This window comes from Cebidichthys violaceus, unplaced genomic scaffold, assembly GCF_023349555.1.
Source record: "Cebidichthys violaceus isolate CVI_PGR_0920_01 unplaced genomic scaffold, fCebVio1.0.p SCAF_88, whole genome shotgun sequence".
NCBI lineage: Eukaryota > Metazoa > Chordata > Actinopteri > Perciformes > Stichaeidae > Cebidichthys > Cebidichthys violaceus.
Window position 1 is genome coordinate 131,954 of NW_027176973.1, and position 22,372 is coordinate 154,325.

General features: G+C 43.7%; 2 protein-coding genes across 2 annotated transcripts; one reads left to right on the forward strand and one right to left on the reverse strand.

Moving 5' to 3' along the window:
* Window positions 1–420: 420 nt before the first annotated feature.
* Window positions 421–12,861, reverse strand: LOC137866648 (NACHT, LRR and PYD domains-containing protein 3-like). Its single transcript, XM_068702687.1, has 9 exons — window positions 12,824–12,861; window positions 12,013–12,302; window positions 10,779–10,838; window positions 8,087–9,938; window positions 7,504–7,677; window positions 7,154–7,327; window positions 4,427–4,603; window positions 2,126–2,172; window positions 421–2,029 (listed from the first exon to the last, which is right to left on the reverse strand). The coding sequence occupies exons 2-9, from the start codon at window positions 12,275–12,277 to the stop codon at window positions 1,503–1,505; spliced, it is 3,276 nt and encodes a 1,091-aa protein (XP_068558788.1). The 5' UTR covers window positions 12,278–12,302; window positions 12,824–12,861; the 3' UTR covers window positions 421–1,502.
* Window positions 12,862–16,422: 3,561 nt separating this feature from the next.
* Window positions 16,423–21,979, forward strand: LOC137866661 (platelet-derived growth factor subunit A-like). The gene is made up of 6 exons (XM_068702706.1): window positions 16,423–16,512; window positions 16,748–16,844; window positions 18,510–18,635; window positions 19,008–19,201; window positions 21,190–21,316; window positions 21,529–21,979. The coding sequence occupies exons 1-6, from the start codon at window positions 16,450–16,452 to the stop codon at window positions 21,537–21,539; spliced, it is 618 nt and encodes a 205-aa protein (XP_068558807.1). The 5' UTR covers window positions 16,423–16,449; the 3' UTR covers window positions 21,540–21,979.
* The last annotated feature ends 393 nt before the right edge of the window (window positions 21,980–22,372 follow it).

Below are 22,372 nucleotides of genomic sequence, written 5' to 3' on the forward strand. Positions count from 1 at the left end.
ATCTTTACGGTAATCAAACGGCTCAAGAGCCGAGCGATTGACCTTAAACTGTGAGCTGGTGAACTTCCTGTAGCCGTTAAGCTAACGTGTAACGTGACTACAAAGTGACGTTTACTTTGATAACAACACATCCGGTTAACTGTCGTCTAGTAAAAGTTAACTCAATCTTTACAAAGATATTAACCGATTTAAACACCTTGTTACCTGTTCAACTGGCGCTAACAGGAGGTTTTAATACATTTATACACTTTTTACTCCACATTAAATACCGGAAGCTCTACTACCGTTTGTGTGTTTCTGTCACGTTACGCTTACCACCTGAGACCATCCCTTCAAAATAAAACACAGGAAACACCACAATAAAAGCCTTAACGAAACAACGTCACACAGTAGTCTCAAAGAATCAGAACGAAGATGGAGTCAGATATTTATATGAATCCATTTATTTACATGTTGACAGAACTGTATTGTACAAACACATGTTACACAGACTTGTTTAGTGTCAACTGTTGTTGTTGTGGTTCCTTTCAGTCCTCATTGGTGGTCTCTGTTTAAAAAGGATCCTGTTAATCTGACCTGGACGTAAATCAAACCTCACATTTCACTCGTTAACCTCGTAGTCAAGTGTTGAAGCTGTTTGTGTTTCTGAATGTCAACTTTCAGTCAGAAACATAAGAATAAAAGATGTAGCTCAGTCCATCAGTCAAACATTCAGTAGAACAATCACCTGATTCTGGTTAAATATGTCACTGCTTTATATTTCACATCTCATTCAGATCAACTGGAATCACATTTCTACAAAGTAAAATGATTCAAACATTTGTCTAAAGTTACATATTTGTTATGATCTATTTGCATAAATGTGTGGAACCTGATTGTATCTGAAACAATAGTATCTACTTGTTTTTACTGAGAAAATAAAATGTGACGTAAAGTAAAGCTCAACTCCATCATTGAGCTTTAAAGCTGAATGAGAACATTTTCCTCCTCTTGTCCGAGTGGAGGGAGAACGCACTCTTGATTCTACAAAGGCTGAATTCAGCTTCATGACCACGTCTTTGGAATGATTTTGTCCTCTCGAGTGAACAAAGTGATGAAAACGGAAACATCAGAGCCCAACCTGAAGTTCATGAGACACAAAGGTTTCTAGTATTTTCATCAATTACAGAATCATCACTTTTGTTCATTCTAAGGGAACGAAACACAACGATTCTTATCTTCAAGTGATGATGAAAATATACTTATTAATGTTATGTTCATTCATCCAAAAGTCTTCAACGGATCTTTAAGTTAAAGTAGTAAAACCTGAAAGTCCTGCATTCAAAATTAAAGTCAAAGTACTGAAGTATTCATTTCTGAATTTCACCGAGGGATCAATAAAGGTTGATTGTTTTCTCCAGAATAATATATAAAAGTGATTCATTTGTTGATTATATTTTGTTGTATTGATCTGAATGTGATCGTCAGCAGTGTGAGTTTTTACAAGGAGGAGACTCTCCCTCCTACACAGAACACAGAGACACTGAACCAAACCAGAACCTGAACCCAAACCCAGGATAAAGAGGTTCAGTGAATGTGGTGTTGAAGGTGTGGAGGTGGATCAGTGTGTCAGAGGAGACTCTGTAGAAGGACAGAGAGCCAGCAGGACAGTCCACATACACTGCTACTCTACCAGAGGAAGAGGAGGAGGACGAGGAGGATGTTTCTGTCTTATTGTGATAGACAGAGTAACGACCACCAGCAGAGCACCACAGACTCCAGGACTGATCGTTCTTTCCAAACACACTGTCTCCTTTCCTTCTGATTCCTCTGTAACTCACTGATATATCAGCTCCTCCTCTCCACTCGACCTCCCAGTAACAGCGACCAGTCAGACCAGTTTTACACAGCAGCTGAGGACAGGAGTCAAACCTGTCTTGATGATCAGGATATGACTGATCCTCTCTCACACTTGTCACCTTCCTCTTGTTGCCAGAAAGTTTGATGTTTCTGCTCACTGTGTTTGTGTCGATTGTGAGTTCACAGGAGTCTGAAGGAGAGAAGGAGACATGAAACAGCATCAGTTCATCATCAAACACAGCTGATGGGTTTATTTGAGACTTGATGAATCAAAGTGAACACTCACACTTCCTCAGACCAGGTTTCAGCCACTGATCTCCAGCAGGTTCAACCCTGGAGGAAGAAACAGAGTCAGAATGAAGCTTCATCATCATCAGTGATCTTCATCAACCTTCACTCAGATCCTCCATTCAGACAAACAGCTGCAGTTATGAAACACATTTTATACACAAACTGTAAACATGATTCAATATAATTGAAAGTGGAGACCAAAAGCTATTCAAGTCAGTGTTCAACAGTGAGGTTTGTATCTTGGATTCAGCTTTACAATGAGCAACAGCTTCTGTCCCATAAGATCAGACCCAGCATCAGCTTTAGGGGCTAAAATCATCTTGACCAGCGTCATCTTCTCCTCTGTAGTGTGCTGGAGCAACAGGGTGAAGGCAGCTGATGCTTCTCAAATGCTAGATTTAAATATGCTGTGCGCTTTATTAAAATAAATGAAAAGGCCATGAGGGCCAAAGAGCTTCAACAGAATAATGACTTCTGGAAAGAAGTTAAGGTTTCCAATAACATTAAGATGCTCCTGCCATGGGGCTGCTGGTTTGGAAAGTATTGCAGATCTGTGGAGGAAACATTATAGGAATATTTTCAACAGTGTGAAGAGTGATGATTTTAATATTGGTGATGTTCCTAATGATGCTGGTGTCTTTATTAGACCTGATGAAGTGTTCTATGCCATTGAGAAATCGGCAGTGAACAAAGCATGTGGCCTTGACCAAACAACAGCAGAACATCTGAAGCATGCTAGCAACAGAACTCCAGTGTTACTTGCTGTGTGTTTTTCTGGATGTTAATGCATGGCGTACTTCCTGACTCCATGCTGACTGTTTTATTAGTGCCAGTAATCAAAGATAAAACCGGTAAAATATCCAGCATTGAAAATTACAGACCAATTGCTCTGGCTAGAGTACTTTCTAAAGTATTAGAACCCATTCTTTTAGATAGGCTTCAAGAATACATAATAACCACTGATAATCAGTTTGGTTTCAAAAGTAAACATAGTACAGACTTATGTATATATGCACTGAAGGAAGTTGTTAGTAAGTACAGGAGACATAACATTACAATATTTATGGGTTTCCTGGATGCATCTAAAGCTTTTGACCGACTTAATCATTCTAAATTGTTTGTCAAACTACAAGAGCGAGGGGTCCCTCACTATTTGATTAGGATTTTGCTCTTTTGGTATTCACATCAAACCATGCGAGCTAGATGGGGTAAGAGTGTATCTGCACCCTTCATAGTGACCAATGGTGTCCGACAAGGTGGAATACTGTCACCTGTTCTTTTTAATCTATATATGAATGATCTTTCTAAAAAGTTAAAAGAGTGTAAGACAGGATGTATGGTGGGGGAAAGTCTTATTAACCATCTGATGTACGCTGATGACTTAGTGGTTCTGTCTCCTTACAGCGCTGGTTTACAGCAATTGCTCAGAGTCTGCTGCGGTATGGCGTGCAGCATGACATCAAATTCAACTCTAAAAAGAGTTTTATCATGATAGATAAAACCAAGGAGGATCAGAAGCTACATTTCCTTTGTTTTTTATGAGAGGCCAAGAGATAAATGTGGTGCACAAAATTAGATTTTTGGGTCACATCATCAGGAACGATCTAAGTGATGATGACGATGTGCAGCGACAGAGTTGCAAACTGTAAGCACAAGCCAATATGCTCGCACGTAAATTTCACATGTGTACAGAAGATGTCTTCAGAGCCTCCTGTACTCCACTGACTACAGCCCACTTGTGGTGCAGCTATAGTACAGCAAAAAGGAAAGAGATTCAGGTGGCATTTAATGAAACTTTTAGAATCTTGCTCAAGCTCCCAAGATGGACAAGTGCGAGTAATATGTTTGTGACCCGTAATGTTCCCACCTTCCATGAGGTGTTGAGCAATTTTATCTACAAATTTAAATGTTGATTGAATGAATCAGAAAATGTGATCATAAAGTCCTTAACTGAGCCAAAACACAGTGACACAAGGGATTCTTCTTGTTTTTGGAAACATTGGAACAAATGTCTGTATGTGTTTTAACCACGAGTGACTTTGGAGTATTGTATTGTTTTTTGCTGTTGTTGAATTTTTTTTTTGTTCTTATATGGATTGTAAAATGTTCTATAAACACTTTGACACCATATTTGTCAAAAAGAATGATCAATAAATGACCAACACCAGATCCTGGTCTGATGTTAGTAAGGAGGTCCGTCTCAGTGGGGACAGGGACTCTCAAAACATCAGCTACTGTCTTCACTGTTATCAGACTGTGAACCAACATACTGTGAGCTCTTGTTGTCTCTTCATACCTGAGAGTGTCCAGTCTCCAGTGTTGATCCTCCGGTCCAGCAGACAGCAGCTCCACTCCTGAGACTCCTGGATGATTGTAGCTCAGGTCCAGCTCTCTCAGATGATGGGAGGGGTTGGAGCTCAGAGCTGAAGCCAGAGAAGAACAGCCTTCCTCTGTGACCAGACAGCCTGACAGACTGGAGACACACAATTATATTACATTAACTTTCATCTACTCTTTCAGTCACGTTGCACCTTTAAAGGAACAGTGTGTAAGATTTAGTGACATCTAGTAGTGAGCTGCAGGCTGCAACCACATAAATCCCCTCAGCTCACTCCTCCCTTTCCAAGTGTGTAGAGAACTACGGTGGCCTTCAGGTAGAGATTTTATTACTACTAGGATCTACTCTGATACATATTCTGTTCTTTTTCTTAAATATTGTTTATAAAGCAGCAACAGTTATGTTTACAACAACAAAGTCACAATATATAGTCACTAATATCTCACTGGAAACAAAAGTAAAATGTCAACAAAATAAATATCATTTCTGAGTGAAGTTCATAAAGAATGAAGAACATAGACATCAGTCAGTATCAGTCATTATTCCAGTCCTCTGTCCTCCTGTCTTCTGTCATCCTGTTTTCTATCATCTGTCTTCTATCCTCTGTCCTCCTTTCTTCCTGTCTTTTGTCTTCTTGTCTTTGATCCTCTGTCTTCTGTCTTCTGTCCTCTGTTCTTCTGTCCTCTGTCTTCTGTCCTCCTGTCCTCCTGTCTTCTATCTTCTGTCCTCTTGTCTTCTGTCCTCTGTCTTCTATTCTCTGTCCTCTGTCTTCGGTCTTCTAGCTTCTGTCTTCTGTTCACCTGTTTTCTGTCTTCTATCCTCTGTCTTCTGTCCTCTGTCTTTTGTCTTCTGTTCTCTGTTGTCTTACCCTCTGTCCTATTGTCCTCTTTCCTCTGTCTTCTGTTCTCCTGCCATCTGTCTTTTGTCCTCCTGTCATCTGACTTCTGTTTACCTGTCTTTTGACTTCTGTCCTCTTGTCCTCTATCCTCTTGTCCTCGGTCCTCTTGCCCTCGGTCCTCTTGCCCTCTCCTATTGTCGTCTGTCCTCTGTCTTCTGTTCTCTCTCCTCCTGTCCTCTGTTCTCTCTCCTCCTGTCCTCTGTCCTTCTATCCTTCTGTCCTCTTTCTTCTGTCCTCCTGTCCTCCTGTCTTCTGTCCTCCTGTCATCTGTCTTCTACCACTGTTCCTGCTTCCACACATGTCCGTAACGTTGGTATCATTTTTGATCAAACCCTCTCCTTTTAAACGCCACAAAAAACGTCTTCTTTCATCTCAAAAACATTGCCTGTCTCTGCCCCTCCCTCTCCTCCTCCTCCTCCTCCTCACCTTCATCACCTCTCGACTCGACTACTGTAACAGCATCCTGTACGGCTCATCCACCAAAATCATCAACAAACTACAAAACATGCAGAACTCAGCTGCCCGTCTGCTCTCCTACACCAGAGATCACATCACCCCAGTCCTTCAGAACCTCCACTGGTTCCCCATAAAGCAAAGAATCCAGTTCAGGATTCTCCTCATCACATACAAAGCCCTTCATAACTCTGCACCGACACGCTCCCAACCGCCGACTTTGGGTCCAAGCATCGGAACTGGGGGGACAGGGTTTTCTCTATTGCTGCCCCCTCCCTCTGGAACTCTCTCCCCCAACACATCAGACATTCTCCGTCACTCGCCACTTTCAAAACTGCACTTAAAACTCATCTTGAAATCTGCTTTTAACCTGTGAAGTCAGTTATGTATGTTTTTGTTTTGTTCCTTACTGTTATGTCATCTATCTTGTTTATATTGTAATTGCTTCTATTGTTTCTGATTTTACCATGTAAAGTGTCGTTGACTACCAAATACAAATACAATTTATTTTTATTATTATTATTATTATAACAGTAACAAGTGTAGTTGTCTCCAACAGGAGTAAAAATTCACTTCAACTGGTTCACTTCAACTAGTTCACTTCAGTGTCTCCACCTCCACCTCTCTGTCGTCTCTACATCTGATTGTGCTTTTATCTTTGTGTGTGTTTGTAGTTGGAGGAGCTCAGCGCTGCAGCGTGATAATAAATTACACCAAAACATAAAAATAACAAATATAAAACACCGGTAACGTCGGAGCTTATCAATACTTTGGTCTTTTATTATAGTACCCATCCCTTCCTTTGGGTAATGTCAAAACACTGAAGTCTCTCTAGAGCCAGTGTCCATTCTGGGCTGCTGTAGAAACATGGCGGTGCGAGATGGTGAACTAAGCTCAGAAAAACTCCACCATTCTTAGTTTTAGGTCATAATAAACAAATGAAAACATAGTTATGAATATTATATTAAGCATCTGCCAATAAATCCCCCTAAATTTCCTTTTAAATTAGCATTGATTTTTTTTTGACAAATCATTGAAGAACTACAAGTTGTGTAACACAACAATTGACATATTAAAAACATATGACGTTAATATTGCAAATGTCTTGGCTAACAGAGTGACAGAATCTGCAGAAATACTCTACTCAAAAGGTGGCTAAGTCTCAGGCAAAAATGTATTTATCAGTACAGACAGCAGACGTCTGTAGATCAATAGAATATTTTTAATAAGCAACCAGCTTCTCTAAGAACTCTATGTGACACATCACAGATAATCATAGAGTGCTGAGGTTAAAAAGGAGTTCAACAAAACTCCCGAGGTTTGTTAAACCTGACCTGAGGGTTTTCAGTTTACAGGGTGTACTCTCCAGTCCAGCAGACAGCAGCTTGACTCCTGAATCCTGCAGGTTGTTGTTACTCAGGTCCAGCTCTCTCAGACTAGAGGATGGGGAGCTGAGGACTGATGACAGAGTTTCACAGCTCCTCTCTGACAGATTACAGCCACACAACCTAAAATATGTAAAGCATTTTTGTGAAAACATGTATTTCTACATTTGATATAACTTACACTTTTATTTAGGTAGGCAGTACTGTCATGAGCTAAAAGTGATAAAGTGACTTAAGACAAATGACAATACAACATATGAAAGTTCTGGTTCACCATTTATAAGTTTGTTAAACCTGACCTGAGAGTTTCCAGTTTCCAGGATGAATTCTTCAGTCCAGCAGACAGCAGCTTGACTCCTGAATCCTGCAGGTTGTTGTTACTCAGGTCCAGCTCTCTCAGACTAGAGGACTCTGAGCTGAGGACTGATGACAGAGCTTTACAGCTTCTCTCTGACAGATTACAGCCACTCAACCTGAAGGAGAGTTAGTGATGAAGACAAACACAATACTGTTTTTTTCCTTCTACAATATAAAATACAACATTTCTAAGTTTATAAATTGAACAATCGAGGATTAGAGTCTCAGGTGCTGAGATGATTTTTGCTTTTTATTGTTTCTATTAGTGGAATCTAACCTCAATTAATGGATCTAATCCCAAATACATTTTAGTCTTCATTGAGCAACAAAGGGACGTTTTTTTTTTTATTTCAAAGCTGCATTAATCTGTGGAGTTGCAATGAAAATTAAGAAACAATATGCATGTTTTTCAATTGATCAACTAATCAATTTGTTTACTAAATCCGGCAACAAAATGTTTTCATTAGTTGAGAACTACTCTGCTCATGTGATAAAGCTATTAAAGGCAGTTATCTGGGTACTTACAGAGCTTTGTTGGAGGCTTTGACCACTGGCAGCAGCCTCAGAAGAGCCTCCTCTGAAGCAGAGTATTTCTTCAGGTCAAACACATCCAGATCTTTTCCTGATGTCAGTAAGATGAAGACCAGAGCTGACCACTGAGCAGGAGACAGTTTATCTTTGGAGAGACGTCCTGAACTCAGGGACTCTTGGATCTTCTTCACTAGAGAACGATCATTCAGTTCATTCAGACAGTGGAACAGATTGATGCTTTTCTCTGGAGACAGATTCCCGTTGAGAATCTCTTTGATGTACTGGACTGTTTCCTGATTGGTCTGTGAGCTACTTTTCATTTTCAATAGGTCTTGTAGATGAGTATGATTGGTCTCCAGTGAAAGACCCAGGAGGAATCGAAGGAACAGGTCCAGGTGTCCATTTGGACTCTTTAAGGCCTTGTCAATAGCAAACCTGTGGACTGTTGTTGTAGATGTTTTGCTGAAAAACATTTGCACATAATCGCCACAAGTTTGCCCTGGCTCCAACATCACATTCTTGTTTCTGTTAACAACTTTCATTCTTACGTAGAGTGCTGCCAGAAACTCCTGAACACTCAGGTGGACAAAGCTAAACATCTTGTCTTTATTCTTCCTCCCACGTTCCTCTTTAAAGATCTCTGTGAACACTCCTGAGCACTTTGAGGCTTCTCTGACATCAATGCCACTCTCTTTGAGATCTTTCTCATAGAAGATCTGATTGCCCTCTTCCAGCTGGTGAAAAGACAGTTTTGCTAATGGCGTAATGTAGTGATTGAACTTTCTTTGGTCATACTTCTCTTCTGTCTGATAAGTGTGAAACACCAAGAATTCTACATACATCTCAGTCATCGTCTTGGGCAGCTCTCCTCCCTCTCTCGTCTTCATCACATCCTCCAGAACTGTAGCAGTGATCCAGCAGAAGACTGGGATGTGGCACATGATGTGGAGGCTTCGTGAGGTCTTGATGTGGGAGATGATCCTGTTGGCCTGATCTTCATCTCTGCATCTCTTCCTGAAGTACTCCTCCTTCTGTGGGTCAGTGAACCCTCTGACCTCTGTCACCATGCCAACAAAATCACGATGGATCTGATTGGCTGCTGCAGGTCGTGTGGTTATCCAGAGGCGAGCAGAAGGAAGCAGTTCCCCCCTGATGAGGCTCGTCAGCAGCACATCTACTGGGATCGACTCTGTCACATCAAAGTTAATGCCCGGCTTTTTACTGGTAGAGCAGTCCAGATGAAGGCGGCTCTCATCCAGTCCATCCAAAACAAACAGAAGTTTGAATTCACTCTTGTTGTAGTTGGTGTTTCCTGATGACTGCAGAGTGGTGAAGATGTCATTAAGAGCTTCTGTCTTGATGTCTTTGGTCTCCTGAATACATTCATGAATGAGCTCTGACAAACACAACTTTTCTTCCTTCAGATTCAGCTGGCGGAAGGCGAAGGGGAAAATGAGATGCACATCTTGATTGGTTTTTTTTTCAGCCCAGTCCAACACAAACTTGCGCACAAGAAATGTTTTTCCAATTCCTGCGATTCCATTGGTCAGTACTGTTCTTATGGGTCTGTCTCCTCCCGACGGGGGTTTGAATATGTCTCTGGGTTGAATTGGTTTCTCTTCATCTGCTGGTGTCGCCTTCTTCATCTCAATCTGCCTGACCTCATGCTGAGTGTTGATGTGTATGTCAGCCCCTGCTGTGATGTACAGCTCTGTGTAGATCTCAACCAGAGGTTTCTCATCCTTCTTCTCCAACCACGCCTGTTGGACACACATGAACGTATCTTGAAAGCGTGATTGAAGTATTTGTTGGTGAGATGAGATGTGTTCTCCCAGAACCATTGCGTCTGTATTGAACACAAACATGAAAAATATAACTATTATTAGATTGTTTGTCTACAGTTGGAGGAGCAGAACACAAATGGTCTTTTGCTAAAGGACTGTCTTCCTCAGATTAACAACAAACGTGTCCTTGCCTTTAGTCTGGTCTAAGAGAAGACATTCATCCCACTTTGGATGGAGCAGATCGAGAAATCTGAGCGAGTTTATTGGTGGACTTAATCCCTGAAAACCCAGAGTTGAGACCAGGAAGCAGAGCTGCAGTCTTAAACACTTCTCTACGCTTCCATTAGAGCAGTTACCATCCAAAACCCCATAGAGACTGTGTCTGCCACTTAAACAATAAAACATAAGTAGAAGAGGAGCTCTACAAATGTGGACTCTTAGATATCAGATGTTGATTCATTCTGTCTGACTGAAACCTGGCTGTGTCAAGAAGAATATGTCAGCCTAAATGAATCATATTAATAATAATAAATAACCACAACCTCAACCTTGTTCTGACATGATATTGAAATGAACATACGATAGTGTTTCCAAAGGGACTCCGGATCAAAAACTCTTCAACCAGTACATGTGTGTCCATGTGTACGTCAGACGTTAGGACTGAACTTCCTGCTGTAGCTGCAGAAGTGAAAGTGTTTGCTGCAGGTCTGATGACGTTGACTCAAACTCCACAAAATGAATCTTGTACATTTTAAATAGCTTGTTGGTCATTTTCTTTATGGAACTGAATGTAATGCTTTTGTGGAGTCATAACGTCTCTCACAGAGGGTATTTCTGAAAACATTTACCACACTTTTTTCTCTCAGGGCTTCCATACGAACCAGAGAATACAGCAGCTTTACCTTTGCTCTGACAGGCGGATGTTCCTCTGTTCTCTAAAGTCTCTCCAACATCAGCATCATCTGTGAGAGAGAAGTTACAGTATGTGTTATTTCATCACTTTGACTTATTACCTATTTCTTATCTTCAAGTTAACCCTGATTGGTAATTAGTTGGTCTTCATTTTTCAGGTTTGAAACATGTTTCTGTGTTATGTGCTGTAGGTTACATCATTTTGTCTGTGATAGACGATTAGTTGGAGTGTAATCGCTGTGGGACATTGTCAACACAGCTGTAGCTCCACTAACTATTCTTCATTTCTAGCTACAATTATTCTACCATTCAATTATTCTCGTTGTCATAAAGCTGACAGGCTTTCGAAACACAGCGGCACACGAATGCGTAGAGACCGGACCAAACTATGTGTATGAATGTATGAACCATATGGAGAAACATTGAAAAAGACGCTGCCGTATTTACACATATATGACGTTATGTTGAGTGTTGATGGAGCTGCTACAATGTTAGCTTAGCATAGCACCGATCGATCCGAGCTGCATTAAGAAAACAAGTATTTTAAAAGCTATTTGCTTGTCGTCTGGAGAGAACTAACAAAACATGAATTCAGACAATTTACAAAAGTTATTTCGGCATCCCTTTTTGTCCGTTTATTGCAGTTAAATCACAGCTAAATCTGTTTATTTTGGGTTGGTACAGCTGTAGGAAACCAGCCGAAGTGTGGTTCACTGTTATACGGATCTGTGTGTTGGACTCATTGTATACTATAACAACAGTCCATGTAGTGGTCGGGGTGAGCCGCTCTTTTGTTCACATTGGTTTTCTCCTGTTTTCGGTTAAGGAGCTAGGTAAGCTGCCTGTCTTTTCTTTTGTTCAGTTTGGAGTAGATAAGGTAGTACGTTAATAAAGATTGTTTTGTTTATTGTTTTGGGCCAGGCTCACCCCGACGCATATTACTACAGTGGTGTAAATCAATAAATATTGTAGACTGTATGGCGGCAGCAATGGTCGTTCTTGGGATGTGGGAGAGAGGAGAAGATCTATTATTATGCTGCGTCCAGGTTCCCCTAGACCGGGCGTAACAAGGATGAAAACTGTTGGTGTGAACGTAACTAAAGGATGAAAACTTTCAACTCGCGCCAATTTTGTATTTCTCGTCTGTTGGTGTCTGTGCATTGACTTTGGATGTAATCTACACGTTTGGTGTGAACGCGTCACAACAGGACTCTGATCCCTCACCTGGACCTGCGTTCTGTAACTTCTCCGCCTCGTTGTTGAGGTTCATCCTCTTCAGGATTTCAACCGTCACCTTCACAGCCGACTCTTCGCCGTAGCTGCTGATCATCCTGCCGACGACGTCCGGCCGGTCCTCCTTCTCCAGACAGCTCTTAGGAATGGGCCGACACCCGTCCAGCACCGGCTGAGTGAGGTTCCACCGAAACCTCTTGAAGTCATCGGCACCCAGCTCATCCAGAGAGTCTAGGATCAGACGTGGAACCTGCATCTCTGATCACTGAGAGGAGATCAGCCTGTAATGGGTTCAATAAAAGCAGCGTCACACGAGCAGGAAGTCTTGTTGCAGATAAAGACGTCAAAGATTTGTGTTTGTTGAACTGCCAGTGCTTAGAATGAAGAGAGACGCCATGTTGTTCCTGAACTATTTTAACAACAGAACATTATTTTCTAACAATGCAACACATTAAATCTCTTTCCACAGAAGTGTAAAGGTGTTGCAGCTCTCTCTGCCCTCATGTCTGCTGTCTGTATCTCTACCTCCTGTTTTTACTACAAACACACCAGACAGAACCAACCAACACGCTGATCACTGGAGAACAGAGCCTCTCTGTGTCAGCAGGGTCTGTTCAAAAGATCAATCTGCACTGTGAAAAACACGAGAGGAAAACAAACTACTTGAATGTGGTTGTGATCGGGATTAAAGGAAACAGAACACAGCAGCTGATTATGAACATATGGAATAAACCATCATTAGAATGAGCAAACAGGTAAAAGCAGGCGATGAGAGAGATCTGTGTTCTGGTGAAGCTCTTACCGTGTGGATCCAGTAATTAGACGGTTCCTCTACTGAAGAAGGATTATAATTATCTATAAACCTTTGATATTGACCTTCTTTGTAAAATCCTCAGACATGGAAATAGTGTTTTAATCAGTGAACTACTGATGACTGTCAGTGACTACATGGCTGTTCAGTCTGCATGTTTTCCGGTACGCACTTCCTGATTGGTCAGCTGTGCTTACACTACTTTTATAGTGAGCATATGCAGCTTGTTATTGGAGTAGATTATTACCCATTACATCATATTCATTCAGTCTGTAGTTGTTGAGGAAGTGTGTCCACTTTTGATGAGATGAAGTTTGTTACACACACCTGCCAATGAAAAAACCTGACAAATAAAACACAGTGGATACAACATAAGCCCCGCCTCCTAAAGTCTCTGACATCAAAACATGAATTTTCCTGAATTTGTCTCCAGGTGAAGACAACAAACAGCTGTTCTTCGACTCACTGTGGAGTGTGTAGTTTTGATCAGTCAGAGAATAAACAGTAGACTGACATGTGCTCATATCTCAGCAGTGAGTCAGCGCAGATTAAAATCAAACTTCACTGCTCTCATCTACAAGTTTATTCTGTAACAAATGTCAGCAGAGCTCCTTCATCAGAGTCTAAAGAGACCTGTTAAAGTCACTCACCTGTTAAAGTCACATCCAGATGAGGTCAAAGAGACTTTCTACCTCCGTCTGCAGACACCGACAGACGCAGCCATCGCGTCCTCACACCTTCAAGTCCAAGTCCAGACTCGTCAGTAAGACGTTAGAGCAGAACCCTGTTAGTGCTGCCAGTAAACAAAGGTCTGTCAGTCAGAGTTCTGATTGGAGAGAATTCACAACAAGAACAGACAAGAACACATATTGAGAGAGGGTTTCTCAACATGTGTTCTTGTCTGTACTTGTGTTCTCGTGGACTTGTGAACCGTCATCAGTCTCAGCCCAAGTACTGCTGCAATTCAAAAGAGTCAACCACGGTCTAAATGTCCGGATGTGACGACATGCTCCGCCCCTTTTACCGGGGATGCATCGGAGTTATACTCGTTATTGGAGTAGATTATTACCCATTACATCATATTCATTCAGTCTGTAGTTGTTGAGGAAGTGTGTCCATGAAGTTTGGTACACTTCTCACCAACCTGAGAAATCAAACACAGTGAACACAACACAAGGTTGTGATAGCTAGGAATGAGCTCTGAGAGTGTGTTCAGTGGACTCAGAACCAGAATATCAGAACTCTATTGTTGTTAGGCACACAATAGAGAAGAGAAGAAAGAAAGAAAGAGTCAAACCATCAGGTGAAGAGATCATCTTCAGAGCTCACATGTAATGTAATCTTCACTCTTTTAAATGTTCCATCCATCAACATTATTATCTGACTGTCATACTTCAGCAGAGCCATGATACGTTACATTCTGTGTTCTTCAGGATGTACTGTCAATAGTTGTTTATTAATATTCATAGTCATTCATACCTGAGATATAAAGGATGACATCCAGAAACACACATCCAGCTTCTGCCAACAACATGGCCGTTGTAGTCTTCATCTTCTCCTCACAGAGTTTAATTCATCAGCTCATCAACAATAGTAAAGAACAGAAGACCGTTAAAACCCAACAGCTGTCCACTTTCACACACTTACAGCTGGAGACACAAAGTGGAGCGATAGAACACGTTGGAGTGAACATGAAGCTGTGACCCAACTTCCTCTTTATAATAAAAAAGAAGTTATGAATTTACTTTATTTCATCACTTCTTCTTCTTCCTCTTCTTCATCCATCTTATTGGTGCATTATCACCACATCTTCACTTCCTCACATCTCAACACAACTCTTAAGCCCCTCCTTCTAAACGTCACTACCAGTAAGATGCATGAATGGCTGAGCTCTGCAGCAGTTGGGAGTGTGTCCTCTGGGGGGCGCTATCACCTCAGCACATCTTCTCTGCAGCAGAGTGTCCTTGAGACTAGTTCAGAGTACCGTGCTGCTGACGTGGACCTCAGACCCTCACCACTTCTTTGTGTTCAGGTGTATTTTCACCTGTTGGCTCGTTTGATTGTGACTGGAGATCTCACTGTCACTTTACTGAAGGGAGTGTGTGTGTGTGTGTGTGTGTGTGTGTGTGTGTGTGTGTGTGTGTGTGTGTGTGTGTGTGTGTGTGTGTGTGTGTGTCAGGCTAAATGGGCTTTAATTGGTTGGAGGATTTTTTTTGGTTTAACACTGCCTGAACTTTCTCCACACACACACACCTAAACACTCTCACACACACACACACACACACACACACACACACACACACACACACACACACACACACACACACTCAACAAGCTTGTTATCTCTACCGTCCTTCAGTGTCCCGTCTGTCCTCGTCCCGTCTCTCTGGTCTTTGTCCTCACAGGAGCCCGGTGGACTGAGTCCGATTAGCGGCCGCCGCGGTGAGATGACGGGTATTGGGGTAAATTGCGGTGCGCACGTTTGTGCACGTGCGTGGGAAAGAGAGAGGCCGACAAAAGGCAGGCTGTGTGTGTGTGTGTGTGTGTGTGTGTGTGTGTGTGTGTGTGTGTGTGTGTGTGTGTGTGTGTGTGTGTGTGTGTGTGTGTGTGTGTGTTGAGCGCTTCAGGCTGGATTTAGATTCCAGCGCTGCTTTATGAAGCTTTAGTTCTGGAAAGTGAGAGCAACGATAGAGAACCAGAGCTCGGTACTGACCACCAGAACCAGATCAACGTTGAACGAGTTTTATTACACAGCAATTAAACACTGACATGGTCACTGATCTGTCTCACACTCTCACACACACACACACGCACACACACACACACACACACACACACACACACACACACACACACATACTCAGTAGAGAAAGTCCATCATCAGAGTGACTCAGAGCTCATGAGAGAGTTTAAAGTTTGAAGTAAATATTAAAAATATTCATGAACCTAAAATCATAAAACATCAAAGCAACATGTTCGCTTCATGTTTCAGTAAATATAGAAATAGTGAAGTTGTGACACAGTTCATCTGAAATATTCCATTCTACTACGCAAAGCGCGCTCCCAGTTCAGTGCCTCGTGCACGCGCACGGCTGTATACCCTGTGACTGAAGGCATCCCGACCTCACTCACCCGGAGACCTCGGGACCGCGGACACCGAGCTCATCTCAGCTGGTCTTCAGGACCAGCCGGGTTGTTTCTGATGGGAGCGATGTACCTGAAGTGACTCTGACCGGATTACCCTGAGCACAGCATGATGTGTGAATGCAGAATGACGGCTTTATGTTTCCATCGATGAACGAAGATGCTGCGTTTAATGTCTGATGAGTTCAGCTCAGACTTCTATCTGAGTCAGCGAGTCGGTCCTCTCTCCTGCAGTGAGGCAGCCTGACCGCAGGAGCAGAACCGGTCTGTTGCTGCACGCTATCCGCTTTTCATCCAGGAGTTCACACATCCCCGCAGACGCTCCCCGGCTCTCCGCCTTCTCTGAGGTCGTGGTGGCGTTCGTGTTACTCCCGAGGGATGTTCGTGGGCTCCCGGGAACAGGGAGCGACAGCCCGGCTCCTGCAGCGGACCTTCGCCTCGTCCCGGTGCCTCTGCGGCGGACCTGAGAGGAGATGAGAGCCGCGGTGTTCCACCTCCTCGCCGGCTGCCTCTGCCTGCTGCGCACCGCCGCTGAGGTAAGACACGTTTGGGTAACTAACGAGGGAAAACCGCGGCACATGTGACGTGGAATTCACCGTGCGTAATTACGCACAGATGTCCACTTCCCTTTGGCACACATAGACACGAGTCCTTCTTTAAAATGACATGCAACTAGTGCTTCTCGCGTAATTCTGCGCCCTTCAAGCACCAACAGGCGCAGCCTTCTGTCTCCATGTCCTCCGTCCTCATCCACTGACTTTCCCCCCGCAGGAGTCTCCTCTCCCCCGGGAGCTGCTGGAGCGGCTCTCCCGCAGCGACATCCGCAGCATCAGCGACCTCCAGCGGCTGCTCGAGATAGACTCCGTAGGTAAAGCCTTCATTATAATACAACTCTCTCTCTCTCTCTCTCTCTCTCTCTCTCTCTCTCTCTCTCTCTCTCTCTCTCTCTCTCTCTCTCTCTCTCTCTCTCTCTCTCTCTCTCTCTCTCTCTCTCTCTCTCTCTCTCTCTCTCTCTCTCTCTCTCTCTCTCTCTCTCTCTCTCTCTCTCTCTCTCTCTCGCTCTCTCTTGAAAGTTGTTTACGATTCTTTAGTGAAGTAAAAGTTTCACGTGTTGAAGCTGCATTCTCTCTAGTGTCCAGCAGGGGGCGACTCCTCTGGTTGTATAGAAGTCTAGTCTAAAATGACTCTACTTCTCTCTTGATTTATTCCCTCAGTAAACATTGTAAACATGAGTTTATGGTCTCAATCTCTAGTTTACAGTCTTCTTCAATACAGCATGATGTTCATTTAGTACATTATGGAACATTTAGAGTCAAACAGACCAGAAAGAGGGGATGATTTAGGGGGCGGGGCTACACAGTGATTGACGGCGTCTCTACGTCACTCCTCCTCAGTCCTGATGTGGTCACTTCCTGTTCACTGGTTGCAAAGAAACAAGATGGCGACGGAGAAATCCACGTCTGGAGTCCACAAACCAACGAGAGTTCTCTCGTTTACTTCCTTGTTGTCTTGTAGTCTTTTTCCTGCTTAAACCACAAACCCAGTGGCCCTTAGATTATAATAATAATCTTTATTATTATTAGTGTGACTCTGTGAGGTGAGACAGAGTTCTTCTTCACGTTTCCTGTGAGAAATACTCACCCGTTGCGTTTTTGAAGTGTCTGCCGCCGTGAGCGGTGCCACCATTAATCCTGGCATCATTGAGATGCAAATGGCGAGTGTGACGGCTCCCCGGCCCGGTGGGGGTCAAGTGGCTCGCTTCATTATGCTGTTGTCACGCTGCCATTATGGCTCTGAGACCTGCTGCAGCGCTATGTTTAATTCATGCTCACATTCCTGCATGTCAGGGGGAGAGGGATCCAAGGTGTGTGTTCCAGAATTGTGTATAACGGTGTCTGTGTGTGTGTGTGTGTGTGTGTGTGTGTGTGTGTGTGTGTGTGCTTGCACAAAGCTCTGCAGGCGAGACACACAAACACACAAACACACATGTGATATTCAAACGTTTAAAAAGCATTAATGCTGCTTCCAGGGAATCTGTCTCTCTTTCTAAACTCTGTTCACACACACACACACACACACACACACACACACGCACACACACACACACACTCTAGAATGTGTTGCCCGTGAACAAGTCTGTGGACATCCTGTGGTTTTGCAGTGTTGACTTTTATTGCATCACATGACACACACACACACACACACACACACACACACACACACATATTTATGATGATATAAAATACAAGGTAAATACATATTAGTGGTTTGGTTACATGTCAGCTTATTATCTTTAATATATGACAGCTGGGTGATATAACTGGGCAGAGTCATTGTTTATGGCAGGTGTAGAGTGTGTACCTCCAGTGTGTGTGTGTGTGCATGTGTGCGTGTGTGTGTGTGTGTGTGTGTGTGCGTGTGCGTGTGCGTGTCTGTGTGTGTGTGTGTGTGTGTGTGTGTGTGTGTGTGTGAACATCTATGAGCGGTTGTTGTTGAGCCTGAATGTGTGTCTGTTGTTTTGTCTTCTGTCCAGAGAACGAGGTGATGGAGGAGACCAAACAAGGCCACCAGGAGGACTTCTCTCACGGCTTCACCGACCTGAAGAGAGCACACACACACACACACACACACACACACACCAGACGCAGGAGGAGCACTGGTGAGACACACACACACACACACACACACACACACACACACACACACGACCCCTGTCTACACGTGCACAGATATCGTCCTCCATGTTTTGTCCTCTCGTTCACACTCAAACACAGCTTGAGGTCACAGTAACAGATCTGTGTTTAAACTCTGGTTTCTTTGTATCCGAGTGTTTAAGAAACGATGACGTCATAGAGTCTGTTCCTAAAACGTCACTGAGACGTCGGAATATGAATTATAACAAAACTCCAGATCGACGTGTTCATGTTGTAAAGTGACGCTCAGCAGAAACTCCTCCTCGTTCGCCTGTGAGTCACATCCTCTCTACAGATGAATAATCGTCTTTGACCTCCTCCCCCCCCCCCCCCCGCAGTGGTGGAGGAGGCCCTGCCGGCGGTGTGCAAGGTGCGGACGGTGATCTACGAGATCCCCAGGAGCCAGGTGGATCCCACCTCAGCCAACTTCATCATCTGGCCGCCCTGCGTGGAGGTGAAGCGCTGCACCGGCTGCTGCAACACCAGCAACATGAGATGCCAGGCGGCCCGCAAGCACCACCGCACGGTCAAGGTACGGAACCACGCCACGGGTCCGCTGTCCGGAAGAGTGTCTGTAGAAGCTGTTAGGAAAAGACCAGGTGTGTTGGTGCACATCGCTCTGTGCTGTTTTGATTCTGTGTGATCACCACAGATTTACTTCCCACTCTTCTTTTAACATTCTGGTCAAAGGTGCGCTCACCTTTACTCCTGCGGCGTTCCACCGCCGCTGTCGGGGACATTTCTTTCCAACGTGCGCTCACTGTGCAACAAAGCGGACGAACTTCAGCTGCTGGTGGAGAAACAAACGGAGAGTTTTCTTCATCCTCCGTTTTGTGCTTCAGGGAGACGTGGCTCTGTGGAACGACACCAGTGTCACAGAATGAATGTGACGTAGACAAAGAATATTCATTGTTCTGCTCTGGTGAGATCGTACCCAGCTCGACGGCCATCTTGTAAAAACATATATTTTATAAAATGTCTTCCTTCGTATGCGGCTGTGATAGTAGAGCTCACTTAGAACCATATCCACCGCAGTGACGAACCTGAGAGACAGAGGAACCACAACTGCTGATGTTAGGTCAACACAACGCCACGGAACCCAGTTAGTTTGAAAACCAGTTGGGACGTTAACACCGGACTCTGTAATCCTGCTGTGAGGAAACCAAAGCGGTGGACCAGTGAAGCTTTGGAGGATCTTCAGGCGTGTTTACACCGTACTGACTGAGATGTCTTCAGGACTGATACCAACCGTTCAGAAAGAATAATTTTCTTTAACGCTTCTTTAAAAATATGTTTAAGGAACTTCAAAGAGAACTTCAAAGAACCAGAAAAGGTTCCTCAAAGAGCCATCAAAAACGGGTTCTTTGAGGCACCTTTTCTGGTTCTTTGAAGAACTTAAAAAAAGAGACCCCATCCCCCCATGACCCCCTATTCACCAGGTCTAGACCACCCGGTCCACCCTCGCCTAGCTCAGCAGGGTCCCAGAAACATGTCACGTACCAGCCTGCTTCAAGGCCTCCACCATCATCTCCGTCCCCAAAACAACCAAGGATCACAGGACTTAACGATTACTTTGAGCACCTTGCCCCCCCCCCCCCCCCCCCCCACTGCAGTTCAGCTACACGACCAACAGGGTCCCAGTGAAAAAGTGCTCTGATTGTGAAATAATCCGATGAGTTTCAGACAGAAACTCTTTGTGTTCCATCCTCAGTAAACGTTCTAAACTTTCATTCTCACCAGTCAAACATGTTGATCGTAAACACTGATGATCACACACACACACACACACACACACACACACACACACACACACACACACACACACAGCATGTAAACACACAAGCTCTCACTGGAGGTACACACTCTACACCTGCCAAAAACAATTACTCTCCCCAGCTTCACCATTCAGTGTGTATGTGTGTGTGTGTGTGTGTGTGTGTGTGAGAGAGAGAGACAATGTGTGAGAGTTATTTCAACAACATAATAGCGTCTTTTTGATCTCTGCCAGAGACCCAGTAAACCCCAATTGGTTCACAGCCACAACCTGCCAACTGGGAGCTGACCCAAAGTGTGTGTGTGTGTGTGTGTGTGTGTGTGTGTGTGTGTGTGTGTGTGTGTGTGTGTGTGTGTGTGAGAACATTATTAACTTGATATTCATGGTGCATGAGGATGTGTGTGTGTGATAGTAGTGTTTAGCTTGTTTAGACTCGTGTCATCAATGTTCATTTAGACCTCTGGGCCTCAGCACCACCGACATAACGAGGACACATCTGTACCTGTCTCTGGTGGAGACTTACAGGACACACTTCTGTTCATGAAGCAGCAGCCTGTTAGCTTAGCAGCAGCCCGTTAGCTTAGCGTAGCACAAAGACTGGAAACAGCCTGTCTCCGTCTAAAGGGAAGGAAAACTGTTCTTTAATGTGTGTCTGGTTTGTTTTGTCCCCTTCTCTTTGTTTGTCTCTCTCTCTCCGTCTCTCTGTCTCTGTCTCTGTCTCTCTCTCTGTCTCTGCCTGTCTCCAGGTGGCTAAGGTGGAGTACGTGCGGCGGCGTCCGAAGTTGAGGGAGGTTCAGGTGAAGCTGGAGGATCATCTGGAGTGTTTGTGCACCAACAAACGCCACATCAGCCCAAAGTCACACACAGACAACGGTGTGTGTGTGTGTGTGTGTGTGTGTGTGTGTGTGTGTGTGGCATGGTCAGTAAAATCACAGGTTTGATTCCCAGGACAGGAGGGTTCCAGCTCACTAGAGTTACAATATGTGAACGTTTTAGTCTGAAACAGCTTAAATATGTAGTTTTGGGTTTTTAGTTTTGTGAAAATGAAATGTGTTGATGAGCCTGTTCTCATCTTCTCCTGACAGGAATCAGGTGAGGACAGACGGAGGACAGACGGAGGACAGACGGCTCCACCACACCAGACCTTCAGGAGCTTTAATGGAGGAGAACCTCCGCTGTACTTTTGACACTTTGGTTCTCAACAAACTGCAGCAGAAACAGGCTGCGGTTCCTCAACGGAGGAAAGAGATTAGATGCAGAACACTGGCAGAAGTGAGGTGCATTCTGGGATATCGACACACTTCCTCCTTCGGAGATTAAACGGCTCAACGTCTTGGATTATAAACCGGTGGAATCCTGACTCTTCCTCTCTCACACACACTCCTCTCATCTGTACAACCTCTACGGCTGTCTGTGTTTCTGCTGCGCTCTCTGCATGAAGAATGGACGATGGGTGGTGCTAATAAATATTTAAATTAAAACAACGTGAGTGTGGTGATCACAACACAAAACAAGAAACAATTAAATGACAAAAAAAACTCCCAAATATTGTATTCATATTCCTGTGACATGTTTCCATCTAAGGTTTAAATTGTTCATACTGGGCTCCACGGCGTCCAGTTTTGTGAAGTCTGATTCAAAGCTCTTCACGGAGGCTCGGGTTTGTCGACTTCCTGGTCTTTGTGTTGTTGTTTGAGAAAACAAAAGGAGCCACTCAACTCGTTCTACAACCTGATTGGTTGATGACTTTTTCGTGGCGCGAAATCTCAGATAAAAGGATGATTGTAAATGCTTTTCAACTGCTTAATATTCACGTTCTGTGAGAAAGTATTATGAGAAAAACAGTTGTTAAGGAAATCTATTGACGCTTGAATGAATCACATTTAAAGGCTTTTATTTTGACCACAGAATTCATCCTTCAGTTGCAAA

Bases quoted from the DNA above. Each gene is read 5' to 3' on its own strand.
- LOC137866648 (XM_068702687.1), bottom strand. From the start codon at position 12,277: ATGCAGGTTCCACGTCTGATCCTAGACTCTCTGGATGAGCTGGGTGCC. The intron at 7,328-7,503 runs GTCAGGTTTAAC...TACATATTTTAG, and splicing joins TGGAAACTGGAAACTCTCAG to GTTGTGTGGCTGTAATCTGT. The intron at 4,604-7,153 runs GTCAGGTTTAAC...GTGTGTCTCCAG, and splicing joins TGTAAACTGAAAACCCTCAG to TCTGTCAGGCTGTCTGGTCA.
- LOC137866661 (XM_068702706.1), top strand. From the start codon at position 16,450: ATGAGAGCCGCGGTGTTCCACCTCCTCGCCGGCTGCCTCTGCCTGCTG. The intron at 16,845-18,509 runs GTAAAGCCTTCA...TCTTCTGTCCAG, and splicing joins GCTCGAGATAGACTCCGTAG to AGAACGAGGTGATGGAGGAG. The intron at 19,202-21,189 runs GTACGGAACCAC...GCCTGTCTCCAG, and splicing joins AGCACCACCGCACGGTCAAG to GTGGCTAAGGTGGAGTACGT.